The 26,366-nt window shown below is 40.3% G+C and overlaps 1 protein-coding gene across 1 annotated transcript; it reads right to left on the reverse strand.

The window, feature by feature from the left end:
• Positions 1-1,455: 1,455 nt before the first annotated feature.
• Positions 1,456-25,414, reverse strand: cntn3a.2 (contactin 3a, tandem duplicate 2; the record flags this gene model as incomplete). Its single annotated transcript, XM_083674412.1, has 22 exons — positions 1,456-1,569; positions 2,914-3,079; positions 3,738-3,850; positions 4,240-4,426; positions 4,952-5,061; positions 5,656-5,890; positions 6,593-6,663; positions 7,012-7,161; positions 7,449-7,607; positions 9,479-9,596; positions 10,499-10,668; positions 11,812-11,939; positions 12,239-12,389; positions 12,967-13,096; positions 15,102-15,238; positions 19,777-19,961; positions 20,549-20,651; positions 21,329-21,532; positions 21,654-21,749; positions 22,003-22,178; positions 24,578-24,713; positions 25,360-25,414. The coding sequence occupies 22 exons, from the start codon at positions 25,412-25,414 to the stop codon at positions 1,472-1,474; spliced, it is 3,078 nt and encodes a 1,025-aa protein (XP_083530538.1). The 3' UTR covers positions 1,456-1,471.
• Between the last annotated feature and the right edge of the window lie 952 nt (positions 25,415-26,366).

Below are 26,366 nucleotides of genomic sequence, written 5' to 3' on the forward strand. Positions count from 1 at the left end.
AGAGGGCCCCAGGCCCCCTTTAATTTATTAAGAGGTTTTAATGGCTGCTAAATCATGACATATATCAGACTTCCCATTTGTCAAGTCAGGGCATTAAATAGACCACTGTATCATATGCTGTCAGCTTTCTGATCTATCTATCTGTTCTCTATTTTATGACCGTTGAAGGTTTGCGTGTAAAAAGCGGAACACCTGAGCAGGCAAAACTCTGTCAAAATATTTAACGGGGGCCCTAACATAATAGGGCCCTAACAATATGTTCCTTAACAGAAGGCAAACTGAACCTTGAACAATTGATGAATCAAGTACACATTTAATACGGCTGATGATAAATAAATGTCATGCATGAGCTCTTTGTAACGTTTCTTGGGTGTAAATTACTATGATTACATGGGTCACAGCTGGTGGCTAAATTTCACTGTCAGACTGCCACAATTGGCACCATTTTTACCTTTCCTCTCCACTGCAGTGAAGGATGTGTGGCAAACACTCTGGCACAAAATGTCCCCCGCCTGTGTCACCCAGATGGGTTTGACACATTGGTCGCAGATGAGGTGAGGCATAGTTGCCTACCTATCCATAGAACGCAAATGTAGACCTAGTGAAAACACTCTATGCAATCCATCCATCCATTGGCAGGCAAGCATTCTGAATGTCATTGAAGTTCATTCAAGACTCTAACTCTATGACAAAATGAGAAAGGGAAAATGGCTAATACTATTATGAGCTGGCTTTGTCTTAAGAGTCTCATGTAGTACTGTATATGACAATCTTTTTGTTTAACACAAAATTACACAATAGTTATGAACAATTCATGTTCCAAAACACCAACTTCAGTATAAGTCAATGGAAACCGTTTTCTTTGTTACACTCCTACACAGATCTTCAAAGGCACGGGCACAGGCGAATGGTCATGTTTCTATTAATGAGTAAGCAAGAACTCAACTTGGATCAATCAAACACAAGCAAACATTTATAGACTACCAAAAAAAATGTACCTGAAAATTACAAAAATTAACTTAATATCTCAACTTTGAAAGTTTAAAGGATACATATTATTACCACAGGTAATAACTCTTATAACAAACTTCCAATATGCAAGATTAAAAATGAAATTATGAAAAAACATGGTGTAGCTAGCTTAGCATTAACAACCAAACTGTTCAAACTACTTTGGCACATGAATGAAGTAAGGCATTTGTATCTCTCAAGATGTGAAAGTAGATCAATCACATGAACCTCTACTGAAAATGTACAACCCAAGCAGATAAAATCTTCAGTACTGTATTTAACAGCACTTGTCGTAATGATGTTATATCATAACATGCCTGTTAACAAAACTTGTTTCTTCAAAATTTATGGACTATACCATTATTTTCACATTGAAGAACAAAAACATTGAGGGTTTAATTTGGAATGGAGCAAAGCCAACATATCTAAGCTTTAAAACAGAGAGTAGCCTATCATTCTGTCATGATGTAGACCTGAATGTTGACAATGCGATGGTGAGGAGCAGAGAGAGAGGGGAGGTGTCCAGAGTCCAGGCTTTGGAGCCTTGCACACTCATACCTGCAACACAGCAGAATGCACACATGAAGGATGTAACACAGACATAATATTACCCATGGACACAGCACATTACATCATCAAATTAACAAATAATTATCCACAACAAAAAGCTGTCCCTAAAACCAATTGCATACTTCCTTTAAACCTGACGGAATTACATCTTTATGAATGATTTTTAAGATTAAAATGAATGAGTTTTTAAGCCTAAACAAATTAATGTTTGCACATACCAATACTCATGGCACTGGTGTGATCAGTCTCCTGTTCTTTGTCCACTTCATCATAACAGTAAAAGTGTTTTGTATTTTTTTTTTACATTTTAACATTGTTAGAATTTCAAAATTACAAATAGACCGCTAACGTATTGCCAAGTAACTAAAATGCTGATTTCCCCCAAGCACATATCTGTCTCTCCTTACTGATGGTAATGCCATCGGCACTCACATAGGAACCGTGCACCAAACACGGATATGTTTTCAATAGATTTAACCACTTTACCCCTTAACATGAAGTCTAAGGCTTTATAAAATATGTATAAAGTATTTATAGGACCTGCATAGATGCTTCACAAATCATTTATAAAGAACTTCTTAAAGGGTGTTATAACAGGCCCTTATAAACGCTTTGTGAAATGTGTTTTTGCCACCCTGGATTACAAATGATTTGTGAAGCAAGGTCTTATTAAGGGTTTATAAAGGCTGTAAAAGAGGTAATTTGTTTAAAGTGGGACCACATTTTTTCTGACAATGAGAACTGAGGATAGATAAAAAAAAAAGAAAATCATATCTAAATTAAATTTGATAGAAAAGGACAGTTCGGAATTCAATCCTCTCCATCCTTTTCGGTGGCTCAACACACAGAATATCAACAACATTGCAAATTAGCATATAGAGGAGAGGAGGAAGAGGCTTCCTGGAGTCTCACAGGACAATAATAGTATCCAGTGAAAGAGGAAGTGACACTTTCTGACAGAGATGGATTACACTGCATATTTCAGCAAAATATGAGCCTGCACAGCCCAGAGGAGGACTGGAGTATATTGTCACAAAATGTCTGGGCTAGGTTTTTAAGATTCTAATTTACAGAAAATATCACTCCTCACAAAGATCATATGCCCAATGGATCGAAAAAGTCATATAACATTTTGTTATAAGAGAATGTCTGTTTCTGTACAAAAACACTGTTTTGGAAGTATGGTCTTTAATTATCAAGTGACCTTGAAATGGTTTAATCAGAACATTGTGAATATAAGTGAATAAAAAAGGCCTAATAAGTGTGCCTATTATTTTATACAACCCATACAGTATGTTCTAATTTAACTTAATTTAATTTAATTCAGCTTACTTAGTTTGTGGATGCGTATTGGGTCTGTTGCAGGACCCAGCCCTCCCTCGCTCTGTGACCTGATATGGATGATGTAGTCATCATCAGCAGGGAGGGTCAGCTCAGCTGTTGAATTGTTTGTTCTGAATGTGTTCTGCTCCTTGTGTTTCAAGCTCCTAAAAGACAACTGATGAAGAAACAGGAAAAATGGGGTTAGGCTCTTTATAATGAACACGCATGGATTATATTATGGTTTATAAATAATTGTGGTACTGTGCATATTGATAGAGTGACTGATTGATAGAGCCATTGTTCATTTGGAATTATACAAGGGCTTGATGAAAACAAGCATAGTGATTGGCCGAGAGGCATTCAAAGCCATGAGTTAATGCCGATAATGTCATGGTTAAATCACCTATTATGATATTCCTATGCCTCAGTAGATTTTTTTATCACTTTCCCTTGACAACATTTGTCGTTTTAGGAACTATATATCTCAGCACAGGGCAGAAACCTCCACAATATATCACAAAATAAATACTTTTTTGTCACAATTTTCGGATTTGTTGTGTAACTGTTGTATAAAAGCAATAATGCCCTTGAGGACGTGATTTATCGTCAATATTATCAGTTGGTAAGGGTTTGCCAGCACTCCACTGCATGTCATGCCTAACAACTCCCCTACCCGTGACAATATTGACGATAAATCACGGCCTCTCAGACAATATTGCTTAAGTAATGCACTGGTAAAGAGGAAGGTCGCTCGCAGTCATTGTTATGGTATTCTTTGGTTATGATGCAATTACTTTACCAGCATATTGGGCTTGAGATTCAGATAAACTCACCTGATAACCAGTGACCTCTGACTCTGTTTCCATGGCCACCACAGGTTCCCATTGTATAGTGAGCTGAGACCCAATCAGGGTCCACTCCACGTTCAAAGGTGGTTGTCCTGGTGCTGTGAGACACAAGCGCAATTCTCTAATGTCACCACCGTAACATGTCAAAAAGTCACTCTGTCATCTCTATGTCAGGCTCATTCCAATCAACACTAAGGTTACCTATGTTACAGAGAATGCAGTTAGAATTAACTTTAGAATAAGAGGTATTTGTCAGACCACTTCTGTGAGAAAATGAAAACATGCCAGATCGTGTTAGTCTCCTCCTCTCTCAACTTGGCCTAGAGTCAATGTTGTACTCGACCTCTGTCCAGCTCAAATTCATTAATAGTGTGCTGCTACCCTTTTTTCCCTTTGTCTTCTGAACAGTAGAAGAAATCCCATCGCAAAAAAGATCCTTACTTGACATCAAGCAACAACTATTTAGGATTGTGGAGTTGACACTCACGTGATTTCCTGGTGGTGGCGTTGATGGCAGGGAGGAAGGGGCCAGTGCCAGCAGTGTTGAAAGCGCTCACTGTTAGAAAATACTGACTGTTTCCACCCAGGCCACCCACAGAGGCTGAGGTTTGGTTCCCAGGTACCCTCACTTTCCCCATGGTCTCTGGCTTGGTGTCATCTTCCCAGTACACAACCTGTTGGACAGGGAGGACATTTAAATGTCATGTTTGATATGTAGAGATATTCACAATATCACTGAGGATAGGCATAAAGTACTGAGGTGTATTCACGATCAACTGAGAAACAAGAAATAACTATTTATTATATTATATTATTTTCTTGAACTCCATTTGGCAATATATGTGAACCAAGACATTCTAATTATGATACTTATAAAGTTTGCTTATATCTGTTGCCTCTGAATTACCAGCACCTTGACAACACTGTAGTTTTGTATTGTGTAGTACAGGTGACAGAAACTAGGAAAGAGTGGGTGGATGGACAATTTGCTTTTGTATTCTTAAAAAGTGCTTTTGGGTGCTGCTGTGAAGGCCTGTATAATTTAGCAATACAAGCCTTCCAATTCAATCAGCCGTTTCCATGGGAACATGGAGTTTAGAAAGTGAAGGCTTTGAGGTACACTGTGGGTGAAGACAAGCATTGTAATTGTGTTGCACAAACTTGACGTTTTCCATTTCCATTTAAAACAGGAAATGTACCTCATAGCCCAGAACTCTTTCAGGGCTGAAGGAGAGAGCCTGCCAGTTGACTTCAATTTCGGAGGAGGAGACACTTCTGGCCCAAACTCCCCCTGGCATCCCACTTGGCTCTGACATGAGACAACGGAGGAGAGGTGCAGGACTCATTATTCAACAGCAGCCGAGGCAAATGACTGCACAGGCAAAAAATGACCTGAAATAACCCCCTTTCCAACCCAACATTTCTGACATCCTTACTTTTAATGGTACTTTACTTTATCGAAAACCAGTTAAATGATCTAAGTTGAGTAAGTCTCTATTATAATTGATTTATATTTACCTACTACACTTGTGTTCACTTACAGAATATTATCCCAATTGCAGGTAGACAGCAGATATTTGAGCAACTTCCTGAATTATTTCAATATGCCTGTCACTCACTCACTGAAAAACTCAAACTAACAAAAAAACTCAAACAATCAAATCAAACAGGCAATTTTCAATAAATCCCTATTTTCTTCCCAGACAGGGTTCCTGTGTTCCAATTGTCCTAATGGCTTGCTTCTCTTCTCTCCTTTCCCATGGGAACACTTGTCATTGAAATTAACATATACGTAGGTGTCTACCATATTGCTTTCACCTATCAAATCAATTTAGTGGTCATGGGAAAAAATAAGGAAGCAAAGGGAGCCATGTAAATAGACTATTTGGACTAGGTTCCTCACCTTCCTCTGCAGAGTAGATAGTGACTACAGGACTGAATGGGCCCTGGCCTTTACTGTTGTAGGCGCCGACCTTCACATGGAATGGAGAGAAGGGAGCAATGCTGTCGTTGCGGTACACATATCGGGATGCCCCGGGTGCCGAGGTGGCAACATGGGTCCAGGTGACCTCACCAAAGGCGCGGAAGGCGATGATGTAACCAAAGCTTTCACCGTTCTGCAGTTCCTCAGGGACAGGCTGAGAGTGAAACACAAAACTATAGTGATATTAAAACACATACAAAACACTCCCGTTCAGCGAACCATCACACTAAAAACACAATCATTTCCCAATTGCAGATGGAGGACAGGTGCATGACCTGAAAATTGCTTGTCTTTGCTATCTGACTAACTGCAATGAACTAGTAAAGCAGCGGTACAAAACTATTGGGCTGCAGCCTTTATAATGGAACATCATTCACAATTTTAAATTAAACTATTTCAGTAATAACACTGTGGGTGAGGACTACCTGTAATTATATTCACCCACGCAACTCATTGTGGCTGTAGTCATTAAATGCATTCTTTGTATAACAATAAACATTAATCCTGATGTTACTGTACTTTGCAGCCGTGCAGGATTGCCGCATAGCTAGTTGGATTGAATGTCTACCCATTTTATGTTGTATTAATGGAAAACAATTAATCTGTCAGGTGCCATGTTCTGCTAGCATATGCCTTGCCACAGCCTTTCCATGGGTGCCTCAACTCAGGAATTACAACTACTGCTATGGAGCCACATTTCATTGCCCTGAATTTATGACATCCACAAGCCAACTACTATAGATCAGGGGTTTGATTTAGGATTAAATAATAAGAACCACATTCAATGATATGCAAGTATGCCTAGCTGACGGTTGCCCTTTCAAGGGGAAAGTGGAACATAAGACAGATGACTTACCTCCCATGTAACAACCAACTCAGATCTGCTGCCGCCCCCTCCTCCGACCTCACTGGGCGCAGCATCAGGGACTACACAAAGGAGACTATGCTCATTACTCACGATAAGAATGGAAAGGTAAAGTTTGTATTTTGTTTTAGCTAGCTTGACATATTTGTTTTCATATTCAAAGAAATAGTATGTCATCTAACGAAAGCTATTTGTCATGAAACACCATAAACTGTTTATGAGCCTAGAGCCATGGGGTTTTCCTGATCAAGAAAAACATTGGACCATTGTAATAGCTTATACCTACCTTAGGTAGAGTTTGGGTCGTGTGGTCAAGAAAAACTCCTGACCCTAGTTACAGTATGGCTTGACTCACCATTTGTTTTATAACATTATCATGCTTTATAAAACCGTATGGGAGAAAGGCTGACCTGCATCTTCGGTCCTGGTCTTCAGGGAAGTGGGGCTAGGTTCCCCCACTCCCACACTGTTCTTGGCCACAACCCTGAACTCATACTCCACCCAGGCATTGAGATCTACTACTGTGGCTGTCAGGGTGCTACCATCGATCACCTCAGGGACTGGGAATACAGAGAGGAAGAGGTATGAGATTGTATGAAATTGTATTGGAATTGTGTGGTTTCATTGTATTTCAACTGTATTTGTTTTGGACCTAAGATATCTCAAATTAGCCACAGTTGCATGATCTAAGTTTCTCATCTTTCAATGAAGGTACAGTAGAATGGATGTAGATCATTAATGTGTATGATTTTTCTTTCTCCTACCACTTATGAGCTGTCAGTTCTGCCTAACAACACCCCAAAAAAACATTTAGAAATTCTGTAAGACCATTATTTTCAATGCGCACCTGTGTCCACCCTCTGCCAGCCCACGGTGAAGAGGGTCCTAGTCTGTATAAGGTAGCGGGTGATGGGGCTGCCGTTGTCCCTGCCGGGGCTCCAGGAGAGCTGGGCCGTGCTATCTGTCACCTCCTCCACTGTCACTGTGTCTGGAGGGCCAGGGGGGCCTGACTCAATCGCAGAATAAGCAGAGTTAGTTTCCCAGCCTGGTTATACACAAACACGCACACACATAAAAAGGCATAGGTGAGCAAACACAAGCACACTCACACGTGCAAGCATGCGCACACGCACAAACACATACACACACACCTCTCACACACACACACACACACACACACACACACACACACACACACACACACACACACACACTCCTTAAATCAGTCCTCAGTTATCCTGGACTAAATTTCAAATGACTCCAAATTCCCTTTACAGTGCAGTACTATTAGCCAAAGTCAAAATACAGAAAAACATGTGGCTAAAAGTAACACAAGTAACGGGGAACAGCAAGTCATTGGAAACACAGCCCTATACCAAGTGGTGGATAGCCTTCTCTCCATAGTTCTTAATTTATCAATTAATTACTGGCCTGAACTAGTTGTCCAGGTCTAAATTAAAAGGTAAAGATGAAAACTGGCATTATAGCCCTCCAGGACCGGGAATTGTATAATTTATTTTCATTATCCAACCAATTGTCTGATGTTTTACAGTATCTTAAGCTCCTCTGCTGCTTCCTGTTCTAATGAAGGTGTAATTTTATCAGGAACCACCAGAGAATTATAACAACACTGGGAGCACTGACACTACCCCTTGGCTCTGATTTGCAGCAAAACACTAATATAACTTAAATTGACTGCAAAAGTTAACTGATATCAAAGATTTCATAAATCTGACAAAATCCTTTTTTTGTACGTCTTACAATTTGAGCTATGTTTGAGCCTATGTATGACTTAATTGTGCTTCAAACATGTTGTATGTGCTCTATGTAGCTTGTCAATATCAGCATTATTCAAACATATTGGTCTCCTTAATTATATTTCCTTGGCACCGTTGAGAGGATGTTGTCAGGGTGTCAGGGTGGATAAAATAGACTGAATTAAAATGGACAGACTTAGCTGTAGTTCCTATTGTAGCATCAGCTCAAGTGAAAATTAAAATAATGCCTTTGTTATAAAATGTCCAATGTCTGGATATGTTTGCAATGTTTCAAATGACAGTAGAGAAGTTCTATGCAGAACACTATTAGTTTGATATGTCACTGCTTATCTGCTTACTATGTCAACCTGCGGTCGTTGACATAAGATGACATTAGCATTTATAAATGTTAGTAGATTAAAATATGTCATGTCGTTCTTAGAAACACACTTTCACGAAACTATTAGGGCCTACAAAAGGATGCAGCGTGGATATAGTGCAGAGACAGTCTTAAAGGCATATTTCACTTTTTTGTTTCTTATAGTCATGGTTCCTTACCCTGAAAGTAGTCACTTGAGAAATGTTAATCCATGGTTCAGAGTTGTTTAATATCCACTACTAATTTCAGCTAACTTAAGCCATGGCTAAGCAAAAAACAATGGTAGTGATGGGGACAATAAGTCAAAGTAAAAAAATGCATGGCCAAATCAACTCAACCCTTAACACCAACTTTCTGACTTGGTTGGTAGTTATTTTGAGGTGATTTGGACACAAATATTGAGATTTATCTAATCACTTTTAAGTTAGCTAAAGTTACTAGTGACTTTTTAAACAACTCTGAACCATGGATTACAGTTTCTCCTGGCCCATGCACTTTCAGGGTAAGGAACCATCTGACTAGAAAGTGTAAAAAAGTTAACTATTGCTTTAAGCTTCCTCTATGAGCATACGTAGCTCTATAGCAACATGTTGTTTCATGTATCATCTCTCTCTCTTCTCTGACCTTACATCATCTCCACTCCTAGTTCCCACTAAACATGACACCCACTCTACTCCCTCTATGTTGTGTTGCAAGCAACTGTCTCCAAGTGTTAGCAAGTGGGTAGCGGAGTTGTCTTACCTTTCACAATCAATACAGCTACTGCTGACAGGCTCTCCACGTCTGTGTCCACAACGCAGATGTACTTGCCAGCATGGTTCAACTGGATGTTCCTGATCATCAGATCTCCTGCTGTTCTCTACCGAGGCAATCACAAGACATCCACAAAAATCTGGTTAGTAGATAGGAACGTCCACAAACCAACAGGGGACATTTGTGGATCCATAACACTAACATTTGACATAAGACACACTGTGGTGTGGTCTCTCGATCAGCTAACACAGTCCTCATTGTGGAAGACACCCTCACAACCTTCAAGACTGATTGCAAGGATAGAGACAAAATCCAGCTGCTCCTATAGAAGAATAGGCAGAACATTATCAGGATCCTGTAGATTGTCATCTCAGAAGATGCCTGCCAGAACCAAATGGTAAATTATTGGTGAAATTTCTCCCTATCTTGGCAGGCGTGGGGAAAGTGTCTGATTTGGTTTAATTATGAAAATGAAATCCTTAAAGCTGTGAAGTAAGGTTGATAATATCTTTGGACTGGGGACATTTTAGTGTTTGTGAGGAGTGAATTTCTTGTTGGCTATTTTTCCTCTCAATGTTTTGTGGTTGTGCAGAGTATTACATTGTGGTCTTGAATAAATTATACAGACAGACAATGTATATTTCTTACCTTAATGGCCATATATAGCTGTAACTAGCCTCTGTCTCCCCAACAAATGTAGTAGTATCAAACTAGTTGTTATTAATTCTCTCTTTAAACCAAAAGCATAACAATACATTGCTAAAAATGTTTTATCTGTTCAACACACAATGTATACTAAGCTGCCAGTATGTCATTCAAAGCAATAACTTCATTCAAATAAGAGGACGCACTCCAGATTAAGTTGAACATTGAAACAAGCCAGTGCTCAATATAATGAAGTTTCATGAAGTTTAAATCTAAAACAGAACAGAACGGAGTAGAATGGGCAGATACATATGTCAACTACCCGTCTACACATACTGAGAACTTAGTCTGAAAGTCACTTACCCCTCCTACAAGCTCAAAATGTCTGTCTCCCTTAGCAACAAGCTGTCCGTTGAAGGCCCAGGAGAAGGAGACGTCGAGGACAGGGTCACAGGCCACCTGACAGGGCAGAACGATGCTCTCGCCCACTATGATCTCCATGTCCACTGGCCCCTGGGTGATTCTGGTTGGGTCTACTCAAAACATAGTGACAATCCAATCTTAAAATAGTGTTACTATGCCATGCTTAATCATGAGAAAATTATGGACCAGAAATGTTATGCCATCCATCATAAAATGACATGTTTTGGGCCAGCATTATGTAATACTGTATCATGAAGAGATCAGTCAAATGAAGTGTTATCAAACAGGACTGTCACTTATAAGAGCTGTTATGCTCAGTGAACATGAATAAAGTAATTTTTTGTAATCCTGAAAGCAATAACAATACACAGATAATCAGATAAAAAACATGGAGGTGATTGATTCTTTGAGATGGTGAGACTTTTATCCGTGTGATGGGTTACTGTACATGATGAGCATAAATGAGGGGCACTGAGTTGGAACCACTCAACCATTGTTTGTTTGAAGCCGCTCCGATTCAATAGTCATGCTAATTACAATCCTGATAAATAATACCAATAAGTCACAATAGGAAAAAGGAAGGATGAAAAATATACCACACATTTTACTGTGTATGAAACTTAAAGGCATAAACAATGATAGGTAAAAGATGTCCCATGAGCTTCTAAGCCATGGCAAATCAATGGCCGGGTCAAGCAACTGTGGCTGCTGACTGTATTAAATCCTTGAAAAACGCAGCTATGACAAAAAGTTTGGCTGTTAGAGAGAGCACTGGACAGTAACACACAGTTCAGCTTATTAATGACTGAAGGAGGAGCCTGGAGAGCACCCAACAATCACTCATCTCTAAATATACTTCAAAACGAAAATAATAGCATCCATAACACCTTTTTACCAAAACCTTTTGTTATTTCTCTTCAAGAGCATTTGATTTGTCAAAGTCAATTAGATGGTTTTGCCGCCTCCAAAGGGAAAAAAAAAACAGTCAAGTGCTGTAGTTTCACAAAGACCCATCTGATGCATTACTAAGCCTACTGCAAAATGTACAGAGAATAACAGCTCAATAAAACTAAAATCCCCATACTAAACAAACAAGAAGTAAAACAACCATGTGTCTTTGTTTCTCCCCCTCGAGACTATGGGCTCAACCTCAAGAGGAGCCACAACTCTTGCCCTTGGTAACCCTTGGTTGGATAGAGTTAACAATATGTTTGTATGGTGCTGCACTCAACTTGTATAATACAACAGCTCACCTGTTACGAGGAGTCTTCCAGTAGTGCTGGAGGTGCCAAAGCGGTTCCTGGCGAAGCAGGTGTAGCTGCCTGCGTCCGACCTGGTCACGTTGGAGAGCCTCAGAGTTCCGTCTGGAGAGAGAGTGATCCTATGGGCAAGAAAATGGAGGAGCTGGTGTGCGGACATTGAGGCTGAGTAAGCACTCTACTGCTGGAGAGTAAACATAGAAAAAATCCATATCCTATTGAATCCTGTAGTTCGATTGTAGGCTTACTGAGAAAGAAGACTAGTGATCAATGAATGCTTCTATTCTGGCAGAAAACAGTATTTCATCAGTCTTGTACTGTACCTGTCTTCAGACTTAAGATACATTTTAATTCAAGGACTAGCATTGGTGAAGAAGAATGACAAGATAACCATACAGCAACACAGAATGTCAGATGTTACCTGTCATTGGTATGGATAGGCTGGTTGCCTTTCTTCCACAGGATGCTTGCTGTGGGATAGGCCTGGGGTTTACATTCCAGAGTCACCGTGGTGCCAGCCTTGGCTTTGAGTAGGGAGCGGAGGAGGTTCCCAGTGAAGTCAGGAGGAGAGGCTGATGGAACAGTAAACAGGAAACAAGAGGTAGGAATAAGTAAAAGAAGAAAAAATTACCAAGCCATAAGGCTCAGGGCCTTGGAGGCATCTCACTGCCTGCTGGTATTACCCTAGCCTTCAGTGACTGACTTAAACTCAAAAAACAAGTTGAGTGGACTCTCTGGTCTTTCTATGTTGCTCTAAGCATATAATTGCGACAACGGCATAATGTTTGATGGTAAAAGATACATGTGGATGAGAGTGATGGGAGCCTTTCACTAGAGATGAATAGAAGATGTAATCATTCTCAAAGTTCACATTTGGCTTCAAGAGATTGTACTTTGTTTACAAAAACAATCAAGGTAAAATCATACATTTTACCTACCATCTACCCAATCCCTCCACCCTAACCTTCAAATCAAAGTATTTCAAAATATCATGAAGGCTAAGTGGAATATGTGTGCCCCCACAAACCCATTTCTTCTGACCCCATCATCAACTAATCCGCATAACCTTTAAAATGACAGTAATATGACCTTTCAAATTCATGGACACAGCACAAGAAGGACTTACCGAATGGATGAAAGCCACCTTACCTAACACCATGAGCTCGGCACTGAAATAGATGACGCCATGTTTATTCTCGGCCACACACTGGTACATCCCAGCATCTGACAGGTTCAACACCGAGATTGTCAGGACCCCATCCTCAACAAGGACCCTCTCCTGCAAAGACACAGACACAAACCGTTTGGAAACAAATCAATACATTGTTACTCACTGCTTATAAGTCAACTGCTTATAAGTCAATTGCTGAGGCTCTGAACATAGAATGATATACAACTACCTTGACAAGAAGAGATACATGGAAAGCATAGTAAGCAGCAAAAGGACACTCTTGTCTAAAACATTGCATTCAAATTCAATGCCCAGCTAAAGCTTTACAGGGTATGATGCTTTACAGGTTCACTGTAAAAATGACTCAGGGGCTTGGTAAAGATAATTCCCAAAAATCTATGATTTTGACGAAGAAAATGTACGTTTCTTTACATGAATATTTCTGGTATGGTACTGTCATATAAAAAAAAATATCACCCCAACAAAACACATGAACATGAGTGCAGATGTAATACAGTCAGAAACAAATACTGTGGCTCAGTTGGTAGAGCATGGCACTAACAATGCTTAGGTTGTGGGTTTGGTCCCCGCTGCGACCATGTATACTGAAAATGTAGCTTTGGATAAAAGCATCAACTAAATGGCATTTATTATATATAAATAAGACCCAACATCTCAGGTACATTGGTTAATGAGATAATGCACCACAAAGACCAGAAATTCACACTTACTTACAATTTCCTAGCAAATATGCTAATGTGTTTCCTTCTGTTGTATGGGCATTGAGGGTAATTGTGAATTTCAGTTTTTTCCGGTTACATTATCTCACTAACTAATGTACCTGTGATGTTGGTTCTTGTTTGATTACCCATCGGCGGGAAGTGTGTGCAGGTCTACAGGTCCGGCCCTCCACCTTACAATTGCCAAATAAGGTTCTTCACCATTTTAAAAAAATTGTTTTTGTTTTGAGAGGCAGCCTATTAAGAACTATTTTGGGTTCCATATTAAACTCTGTAATAGAGTAACGGTAATATTTCCAAAAGAAAGTTGAGGGAACTATTTGCAGATTTCTGAGTAGGATGTTTAGGAACATTAGGAACTTGGGAATCTGGTTATGATAAGTAAGAAGAATTTGAAAAATTAAGTCAATCAAACTTAAAAGTACAGTTCTGGACTACAAAAATGAAGTAGATCCAATTTACAATAATGACTCTGGAATTGGATTTACGCTAAAAGATAAGTATATCATACATAAAACCCCAGACTTGTTGGTAATACTTAAAAAGCTGATGCAAATAGTTGCATAAGCACAATATTTTTTACAGTGTAGGAAGAGAAACTATCTAGTTTCCCTTTCCTGGTGGTCCAGGTTTGATGTAATGCCTTGTACTTTTACAGTACAGTACAGTTTTTACAGTAGATTAACTCTGTTCTCTCTCTGTCTGAAGAAACCTGAACATGAGCCATGAATAATGAAAACCGCTAGCCCGAATTTGGCTGAAATGGAGCATTCTCATAGGGACCACACGAATCGGTGCAAATAATCTACCTAAGAAGGGCAGTACAGATAGTAGATGGAATTGTGCACATTTCCATGTCTTATGCCATGTCGTGACTTTATATGGTGCATTAAAGCGGCAATCTGTTATTGGTACATCAATGTTTGAACTTTTAAATTAATGATATATAGCCATTGATTCTTGAAGAATATAATTTATAAATGCCTCATGAGCTTAGACCAACTGGCTTGCCCCATCAGGACCCAAAATGTAAGCATGTTTTACTCTATTGTTTGTTAACAATGTAATTGTAAACAAACACTATATAGCTTCAAAACATGGTTAAAACTATAACTATAACTCTCCAGCCCCATCCCTAAGCTGTTTACCAAAGTGGTGGGGAGCCTGCTTTGTTGTTGTCTGAATTACAGATTGCACCTTTAAACAGAGAACAAGCTAACCTTTAGGTAGGTTTTCTTATAAGCAGGACAGGTAACTCATACCTAGGGCCAGTTACTAGACTCTGGGCCCTAGTTATAACATCACAAAATCAAGTGACCTGGGAAAACTCCTGGCCCAACTCACACACATGGGTATGGAGAAATGGCATTTACCTCTGTGACCAGCACCTGGCCGTTCTTCAGCCAGCTGTAGGAGGGTTTGGGTTTCCCATTGGCCCTGCATTCCCAGTAAAGCCTCTCCTCTATGGCCAGGGCTGTGTCTTTCATGGTCTGGATCCACTGTGGTTTGGCTGAAAAACACCCAAAGGCTCCAACTGAATGACTGCAGATAGGGCTGGTCAAGAGCATTATTAATCCTTAAAGGAGTACTCCACTGTGTGAGAAGAAGGGTGTGGAACAATATGGGGTCTTGCATTGATTTGGTGCTACGTATTCTCTTTTCAAACTGTGTCATCCCCTTGTATGCATTAACCTTTGTGCTCTGACATGTATGTATTACAATGCACAAATAAGGAATTTCTCACAAATGATGCTAAGCATTTCATCTGTGACTTTAACCATTCAGTAATGAACTTAATCTAAATATTTTACAGCTCAACACACAACAAATCACTGTTTCTCACCTCTCACCTATTTGCTGTACTAAGCTGGGTTTCAAGGAGCTTTCACAGAAAGTCATTTAACACCACTGTAACATGTTAAAGTGCACAATGCTCTTCTGCAGCACTACGCTGTCAACTCCAATTACAGAATAGCGTAATTTTCGCTCAGCCACAAGACCATGGAAACGCAAAGGGGTGGTAGCAGAGGCAAGCCAGGCATCAAATATTCAATAATTGCAGTTACATTGTGACCAAATATAGCTATGTCCAATCTGAGATATATATAGTTGGAAGAAGTTTAGAGACGAGCAGCGGTGTGACAATGTCACAATGGCACTGCTGAGTTTTTTTTTCAGGTCATTTACCTCGTCAAAACGACCACCATTGTTGAGCATGATGTATATGTATATGTATATGTATTATTTGCAGAGTATTAAGTCATAGTGAAACAATAGTGCAATGTATATAAACAGTGTTTTTATTTATTTTTTGTAATTAATTAATGTGTGTGACAATATGTGGAAATATATGTGCGCCATTTAGGCTACTGGTTAAATTGTGTGACTGCTGTTGGATTCTACGTTTTTCACTTGCACTAACCACTACGTTATTCTCCCGTCAAAAGTCGCCAGAATTGCAGAACAGGTGATAGGCAACAGTTTCGCTGGGTACATAAAGGGGGGAGGGGGATACATTTTCTGTCATTGTCGGAATCTGAACAAAATCTCACGTTGACATACTGTAGGCACCTGCTAGATTGTAGCGCAGGTTTGGATGAGTTGGGATTGATGTACTGAAAAATGTATGCAACGCTTTCATGATCAGAGCTGTTTATCTGGTCCGGGCGGGTGCACTTGTGTCCTTTACCAGAGACCCGATCATTTCATGCTTTTCACTCACACTAACCACTACGTTATTCTTCCATCAAAAGTCTCCAGAATTGCTTGTTTAACAGGTGATATGGAACATTTTCTCTTGGTAGAAAAGTTTTTTTAATCAATACCACCATAACATTTCTGCTCCATTATCTATCAAACTGCCAAATTAAGCGCTGTTTGTCAATTCAGAATGTGTAATAGCAGAGAAAGAATGGTCGGAGAAAGAATTACAAGTGTAACTTTTAGGGTGTTGCACGTGACCTAAGGTTAGAGAAGGAGAAAATGACTAGCGCTAATGAATTGGTCCCTAACAAAATGCTACTGCTTCTATATGCCAGCATTTCAGGTTCTGACCCAACAATAAAAGAGAGCCTGCAGATTTGGATGAGGTTATTTGCAAGATTTGCATGAAAAAGATGACGGCCAGAGATGGGAACACTAAGGGGACCTAATCTACACCCGCACCTCAAACTGAAACACTCATTAACAGCTGCATGGATGGGATATCTGTCTGTATCAAGTGCTGCTGTCGGGTTCAGCTATTCGCTGACAACAGATACTGTATGTGTTCGTCAGTTAACATGACACCATACATGTTGTTAACCATCCACTGTCACACCCGACTGGTAACTAAATCAATATTTTATAGACAAATTATACCCTATAGGCTATATGACATAGCACATTATATTTATTACAAATGCAGTGCGTAATGCTACTTATAAAGCTTTTTATAAATCATATTATGCTATCCAACTGTTTAGTTTAGTTTGTCAAGCTGTGATCGGGATGTTAAGTTTAAATGATTGATTAGGCTAAATGGCATACTGTATAGCAGTCACTACATAAATAATTCAGCTTTTCAATGTAGATTAAATATATTGAGCAAAGACAGCTCCTGCCAGCCCACACTACATTTTAGGCAGCACCCCCTCGCGAAATATAGTTCCTAGGTTACATTTTCACTGGGTACATAAAGGGGATTTATTGTTGGAATCGGGACAAATAGCCAAAATGCAAGGTGTTCACATGACTCTTGCATTATGTTGTTCTCTCTCACTATACAGTATGTGATGTGCACACCCCCCTCACAACATTTTAGATACCTCCCCCCACTCATGGCAACTGATTACAACAAATCATTTCCCATTAACAAACAAAAGCATGACAATTTATCTAGCCACTGGAGAAATATAATTCCAGTGATCCCACTCCTCCCCTAGAACAGTACAGTTCTTCCTCTAACGAATTCCTGTCGTTCATAGAAGATTGACATGCACTAGCTGGGTGAATGGAATATGAATGACATCCAATATGCTGTAATAGAAATAACGGCATGCTCATAATGCTCCCTAATGTTGAACAGCACCTCCCAAATAGTCAATGGCATTATGATAAAAAAATATGTGCACAAAACAAGATTACATTACATTCTTTTATTTGCTCCATGTTTTAACGAAAATCGAGATATTGCCTCATGGTGATAGTTGTTCTCAACTGTATCAAACTGACCTGTGTCTTTACAACAGAGATCCGAGCGAAACAAATATCACTTTTGGCGCGTCTCCATTTACAGACTTCAGTCAAAGTTGAGGCTGATGTAATGTTGATGGGGAGGGTAATCTTTTCCATTACTATTACGGAGGGGGATGCAAGAGTGTGCAGGACGTTATTGAATGTGTCACTGTCACCTTGATTACTTCAATGTTACTCTCCTCCTGTGCACTTGCGTTATAAACTTTCATTTGTTGGCTAGGTTGTAGCAACCTCATGATGGGTATAGGCTGGGTACATTTTATTATCATGCCCAGGGTGGGTATGTAAATGGCCTAAATGTATCAATGTTACATTGAGCTGGTTAATGGAATATGAATGACAGTCTTCCAATATGCTGTAATCGAAATAACACCATACTCGTTGCCTGTGCCGCTCTACATATTGTAACGACCCTGTGTAAGGCCCGTTAGCAGCTCCGCCAAGTGAGTTAACTCTCTTGGTGTTGTGGCTAGCGCGGCCGGTTTGTAAGCGGAAGGTTGCGAGTTCGATACCCGCTTAAGGCAAGCTGCTCTGCCCCGCCGTTCGCTACAATATCATAACATCATAACATCTACAAGACATTGAAGAGAGACGTGGCCAAATTAGTTGTCAATAATGGCTACCAACACGGCCTCTCAATAGTGTCCTATTCGTCACAAAAAATATCGGACTCTGCCTTTCTTGCCAGAGAGGATGGAGAGAGTGCACGGTGGATGATTAGAGCCACCTAAAATCCAGTGTGACTGGAGCGAGATGTGTTTTTGTAATTGTTTAATGTTGAAACTGCAAGTTCTCGAGCTAGCCAGCAGTAATGTTTATGTTTATGTAAGCATTAATGTTAGGATATACTGATGGGGGAGGGTAATTTCTTGATAATTTCCGATTAACAATTTATCAAACAATCCCTCAAAAAGCGCTATACAAAATAAATTCATCATTATTATTACTACATTGTGTGAATGAGAGAAGGCTGCCCTTGCTGAAAATGTGGACATTCGCAGCCTGTTATAACTGTAGGCTACTTTTCTACCTAGTCTCAATCCCGCTGAAACCCAACATACTGTACTTACATCTATCTTCTATCTTCTTACTTCTTACTTCTATCTTACTTCTATCTATTGTTGTAAGTTGCTTTGGATAAAGGCGTCTGCTAAATGCCATAAATGTAAAAAATGCAAATGTATCTTGCATGAACATTCCTAACTTCATTCTGTAATCATTCTGTTACATTATTTTAGCCGACTCACGCTTATTCATGTTAGACTGTGCTAAAACATTTCCCCCTGCTTCTCTGCGTTGTGAGAGAATGCATGATCTGCAATTCATGAGGTGCTATAATAAACTTGATTTTGCTAATCTACATGTATCTGATAAGGCAAACCATTCTTTTTTCAAACATCCTTCACAGCTCTTCTCACCACCTTGTGGTGGCTTTCGGCAGCACTTCACACCGTGTGTGTGGTACAGTGGAGTGCAGCGGCGGTGTGCAGGGATTAAACCCCTGCCAACTGTAGATATCCTGTGCTTGCATAAAGTAATAGCGGCAAGGGTTTTATTCTACCAGAATAATACTTTGAATTCAACTTGAGATGCCAGTAATGTTTTACACAGATTACCATGTATAATCAATAATAAATAATCTAATATGTATAGTAAATGTGCACACATTAAGGCCATAATTAACAGTTTATGTTCATGCTCCACAAACATGGGCAAACATTTTCCAAATCAATAAATCTATCCAACGTAATACTTTATTGTTTCTTGAGAGTAGTACGTTATTGTATTTTTGATCCTAATTGGTTACTGTACCGTGGAAAGCCAGTCTCCCAGTGGCAGAGTTCTTGCCCATCTTGTTTTCGGCAACACACTCGTAGCCCCCTGTGTCATCCTGCTGGAAGCTGGGGATCTCCAATACGGCATTGGAGTACTTCATCTTCACTTTGCTGGGGAAGGGAACACCGTTGGCTCGCTTCCAGGTGATCTCAGGGACAGGACTGGGGACAGAGTGTGAGAGCAAACCCTGTTGGAGATCCCATTATGGTCTTGATTCAAAGATCTCTGTGTATCTTTATGAGACAAAACACAATGGGACTGTCGACTATACAGTAGGTTAGGATTTGTGACCATGGTAAAGTTGGTTTCATATTGGATATTCGTCAGACATTCGGTTCTTAAAATCTCTCTAGCTCTTTAACGGTGTGTTCAATTGACTTAATTGACTTGATCTAAAACCAACTTCATTCAAACCAGACACACAAGGTTGCACAGCCTTTATTCTTCCAGAAATCTATCAGGCCTACTTCTGTCACCCAGAAGTGCGAATGTCTGACGAATATCCAATAAAAAACTAACTTTAGCATGGTGGTTTTATGCAACTTATATTCATACTTTAATAAGGGGGGGGGGGAGTATGCCCTCCACAAACTGACTTCATTATTCTACAGTTGACAAATAATGGCAAGATGCCACAGAATAACAAACATAATTGCTACTAGTGACTATAAAAATCCCAAGGTTCTTTGACTGAGTGAAAGATGGGAAAAGATTGAACATTGAACATGCCTCAACAAATCCAGCTTACTTTCCAAGAGCAAAACACTCCAGCGTAACCACTGATCCTTTTGCCGCTGGTACGGTGTCGGGGAAATGAACTTCTATTTTCGGCTCATATTCGCCCATCACTCCTACAAAGTGCAAGCACAAGTAGTTGTTCGGCCTTCCATTATTCATGACTTACAAGCTATATGGTGTGCGTCATGGGCCAAACATTATAAAAACTAACAGAGAAATCACAGCATAAACATTGTCTCTTGGGTGAAGTGAAACCGCTACTACACCACTTACACATGCAGCCACGGGAGCGTTGAGTAATAACAGCAACAAATAATTTAAACCTTTCCTGGGTGGAAATACAGTATGGTAAGGCTTTTGGAGGGTCTGGCTGTTTTTAGACTTATGGCTAATGTTTAATTAAACCCAAAGGCAATATTTATTTTCTGCAAAAGCATAAAAAGCTACAGAGAAACTGTAGCAACAGAGACTACATACTGTAGCAATGGAGCAAAGTTATTCCTCAAAGTACACTGACAATGGTTGTTGTGGAAAAAAAGCAAAGTAAGAAAAGAGGGCATGTGGCTCATAGGTTGTCAAGTTTACATTAGTCTGTTATAATTGTTCGTACTAGGTCAATAGCAGTTTGTGATTTAACCACACCAAATAAAAAGGGTAAAAGCCACTTTCGATCATGTCCTGTTTTTAATGCCATTTTGAGGGCTTCTTGATTCCATGCATACATCTACCAAAATACAAAATCGACTATGCTATTATGCATCACTTAAGGTTTTTTGCGTGGCATGCTTACCATCTTTCCGCAGTACCAGAGATGTGGGCGAGCTGTGAACTTTGCCCTTTGTGATGCTGTTCATCACCACACAGGTGTAGTTGCCCACATCTGAGGGTTCCACCTTAGCGATGTACAGGTTGCCCGTCTCCTGTGACACAAATCGTCGATTGTCTTGCTGGACAAAGTATGGATACTCATTGAAAACCCACGCGTAAGTCAGGTCTAGAACAGGGATAAGGAGGATATGATGTAACAAGCAGTCATAATTACTCAATGTGCAAATTGGCTAAACACAATCCTGACACAAAATACCACGTTTTGACCTCTCCAAAGCTAATATTACCTCCTGAGGATGTGGGTGTTCCACAGAGCAAAACAACTCCTTGTCCTTCTCGAACAGACACTGCACTTCTTGTGTGGAGTTTGAAATGATCCAAGTCTAGGGGACAAGAGTCAAAATAGCCTGATGCAGTCTAATAATGTGGTAAACCTTTCTACAAACACTGACCCTCTGACTTTACAGTGAATATTATTGCCTTTAAACACGTAAAATATCTTTAGAATCCATGATGTTTTTATGAAGGGTTACAGCAATTGTTACAACCTATATCTGTACATGCATTATTCACACATGGCTCATAGAAAGCATTACAACACATTCCAAATGAAAAAACAACACTGCCATAACTTACAGGCAAACTGTAGGCTTGCTCTCCTGCTGAGAATAGCTCCTACTGTGTTATAGGCTGTACACTGGTACATCCCTACATCCTGGTACCGGTCCAGACTCCTTATAATGAGGTTGCCCCCAGACAGACGACGCCGGTGGTCCAAGTCCAGATTTACGAGAGTCCCATTCAATGACCATCTGTGAGGGCAAAGACACCATCAGCTCCTGGCAATATGACCACTACATCTCTATCTATGCATCGAGGCTGGTTGATGGGAGCATATAGAAAAAAATAAAACTCAATAAAGCAAGTGACAGATATTTATGTGGGTAACTTCTAGGTAAACTACAGGTATGGTTTGTGGTTGTTTTGACAATGTCAAATGTAACAGAACATTTTAAATGAAGAGGTATACATAAGCCTTCACCATGTCAAAATGAATAGGAAGTACTGACGTAGGCAAATAATGTAATAATAAGTTCATGGAAGGCTGTGCTTCTATTCTACTGAGGATTCAACTACTGCAGTCCCAAATGCTCATTATGTTATTAAAAAGTCAGGTGTAATGAAATGCCGCAGCCTATTTAATATCATCACAGACTTGAGGATCCTACTGTAACTCTACTGAAGAGAAACACATTCTTAGCTACAGTGTACCAATTTTTAGATTTTAGTCTTTTGATCCCTGGAGGCTGTATGAGACAAAAATCTGCTTTTCTTGCACTTGCAAACATTAACACCTTCCTCCTTGTTTATAGCGACAAAATGCACTGTTCTTCTTTCATTAAGATAAGGACATCAGCACCTTTACAAGTGCTCACAGCAGGTGCAAGCTTACAATATACCCACACAAGAATGCTTTCACAAATTCCTTCTTTCATAGCAGCCTTCCTACGCCCTCATATGTGAAGAATTCAAGCTGGTTGAATAGCATACCAACAGGACATAGACCTACAATTCAATGAAAAGAAAATATAGCTCAGACTAGCTTTAAAACCGAGGCACTGGAAGTAACCAACTAACCATTCCTTCGTCTCATGTTTTGCGTCAATGAAATTGAAACAGGTAGAACATCAACTTATAGAATTATCTTTTAAACTGCTTCTGTACAGAACAGCAGATACCTATGCCTCTAGTTAAATTCAAAGGATGTTACACTCATCTGAACCACTAAGGGCCTTTGACAGTTGTGTTTCTAGGCGGGCAGAGTGACCTCACACTGATCCTGCTGCGACCCAGACCCAAATCCATTTTGTATGAGACAGCCTACATAGAGGCCACCCCTAGGGGTTGCAGCTACTGCTGTGGGGTCAGTTCATCTCTGAATCACCATTTTCACCTCCTTTACCCCCACTCTGAAGTAATGCCCTCAACCAGGCGCAGATTATAGAACTCACGCTCAAAAAGACTTAGCGTGAACCTTCCCTCATAAGTGATTTGACTTACTTAAACCCTTTGGGGAGCATAGGTCATTCACAAATTCAATAGGTCATTCCCTCATGGGAAAGACAAGGAGTATTTTCAAACCAGAACTGTCCAGGAAAAACATGGGCCATATTTACAGGCTATGACTAGGGCAATGAGTATCCACACTTACCACTTAGAATACAGTGTATTGCTTCAAGTGGTATGCAAATGCAGATATTCGAACACAGCTCATGTCTTCGGTGTTTGGTGTGAGCGAGAGTGACAGAGAGAGAGAGGGGCAGAGAAAACGGAGGGAGCAGTGTAGCCTATTTACACTTCAATAGAAGAGCTGGAGAGGTGCTGAGGGCATGTGGAGCAGAGCTCAGCAAGCCAGAGAAGACGCTACGCTAAACATGCTTGTCTCGCCTTTAATCAGCACACACGAACACCTCATCTTAGCTGGGGGGTGGGGGTGGGGGGTGGGGGTGGAGGGGGGGTGGAGGGGGGGGGGGTTAACCAGGTAAAATATGCACTCCAGACCGCTGTCGTTCCACTCATCTACATTTGCTGTTTTGGAGGAGTACTACTGTATACGCTAAGTATAGTTATAGTCAGCCTGTTTGTGCATATGTAGCTGCATCTAGTTATTATAGGTGAAAACACTCACTCAGATGTTACTCACATGTCATTCATCTCTGAGATGGATTGATTACATCAACGTTATCTCAATACAATGTACTGTAACACAACTATAGTACAGTAGCATAACTGCTATTGCACAGTATGACCATGACTTGTGTATCCCCAGATGACCACTGTCTGCATGTAAACACAGTAGTCACAACCGTGTGTCTGTGACGGCAATGCAGGAGAGCCTAGAAACCTGGCACGCTAGCATGTAGCATGTAGGCTGTAAACCAGTGGTGCAACCTCTGCAGTGCCTGCTGGTTTTCACTTCTCCTTAAACCATAAACCAGCTATTACAGTGAAAATCCTGCACTGAGGAGATGCGCCACATAAACCTTAGCCGCGCCACATAAACGCTAGGTAGACAATCCAATCACCACATTTCCAAGGTGTAAATTAGTTGCTGATTGGGAAGCATAGATGGAAACCAACTCAGATATAAACATACTGTTTGTCTAGTCACAAGAGCTGATGAAAATTGGTTTGTATTGATGTACAGTACCTGTACTGAGAAGGGGGAATTCCTTTTGCGTCGCACGTAAGAGTAGCCTCCTCCTCTATAGATTCAACAGGGATGAACAAGTCACCAGGCTCCATCCTCCATCTTGGACCATGGAATGAGCCACCATCCAAACAATCTAGGAAATATGTAGGGACATTTAGGCAATGTAGAAGCATGTTGAGAGGTGGGTTTTGTCAAACATAACTGTGAGTTATTTGTATTATGTGGTCACTGCCTCCAAAATTAAAGACATTGGTTAATACTAATCTCTCAATTTAAAGGTAGACTCAGTGATGCGACATAGCGTGAAGTAGTGGGGCGACTTCCGCCTGAGACAGGGGAGATGTTCACTTGTTCATCTTTTTTGTCACAACTATCGCATTGTAATGGTGCCAACAAGCGCACATGCCTATAGAGTTGCTGGTGAGTGAAACTTTTTGCTTATTTGTATCTGAATTCCCTCCACTGCTATTGGTAACGTCAAATCACTCAATCTACCTTTAAGGCCTCACTGTGGACAGAGACAGACAGCGATAGAGGTGTGCTGCTTTAAGTAGTTGTCTGTTATCAATCCAGATTGGGATTGGGACATGATTTCCAGTAGCTATATCAGACATAATACTTGAGTTGAAATAAAGAGAGCTGCACAATCTTGCTCCAATGCTAATTATTTGTTTGATAAACCAATGTTTCGGCAGCAAGCTGCCTCCTTCTCCTACATAATAGTTGAGTTGTAAATGTCCACACCAAATAATCATTACACATATAAAAGACATTTTTACCTCCGAGACAGTCAATAATTGATAGCAGCAGAAGCTGTTTCCATGGTAACGTCATCTTTGGCAGCCAAGGGCGAAGAAGAGTTTCATCCAATAAGCTCTGAAATGACACTCTTTTCTTTGGAACAGGGGAGCTTGACCTGTAGGAGACAGCCATTATGGGGGAAAGACCAAACTCAGCAGACATAGTCATCTCATGATAGCTTCAAATAGGTCCAAATCATTTTCATTTTTGTGCTTAGCAATCATTTTGACAGTAGACAAGATAGATATAGAGACTTATTGGCACTGGTAGTGACGGAATGTGGGAATCGAGAATCGAAATCCATTTCTGCTAATCTGATGCTTTTCAAATCTCCAGTTTCAACACCTGCCAACTAGCAAGTGAATCTGTTCTTGCATGGCCCAGTGTATTTCAGTCCAGCATGTATTGAGACACACAATACGAGCAAGCCATCAGTGGCATATGGGATGGATCTATTAGGGGACCAACTGTTGACCCAGCTCCATCCTTCATCAAGATGGATTCACCCTCTCCAGCCCAAGATGTTTGGACCTGGGAATTGGGCGCCATCCAATCAATTAGTTTCACCCACACCAGCATGTCTTACCACATGCTGAGGGAATCTAGAGAGCCTGATGAGAAATCCATCCCACATAGGGGTACATAATCAAGGGCAAGTGTCTGCTCTCATAGTATGTGTTATGTGCAAATACTACCGTTTCCTGCAGGAAGACTATGGCGAGATCTACAGTATACTAGTAAGGAGACCAATATACTACAACAGAAATTAAACACATTACCACACAAATGCATATTGAACAGTACACCGACACCGACACACACATTTATATTTTTTCATGAGTTGTAAACATAAGCCATAATGTGCACTTCATTGAATGTCTAATCCTCAGGATAGTCTGGTTTAGTGGGGTAGTTATAGAGGGGCTAATTGTTTGTCAGCTACTAGAGTGGCAGACATATACAGTCTCAGGAAGGATTTCCTCCA

Source organism: Argentina silus, assembly GCF_951799395.1.
Source record: "Argentina silus genome assembly, chromosome: 8".
Lineage (NCBI taxonomy): Eukaryota > Metazoa > Chordata > Actinopteri > Argentiniformes > Argentinidae > Argentina > Argentina silus.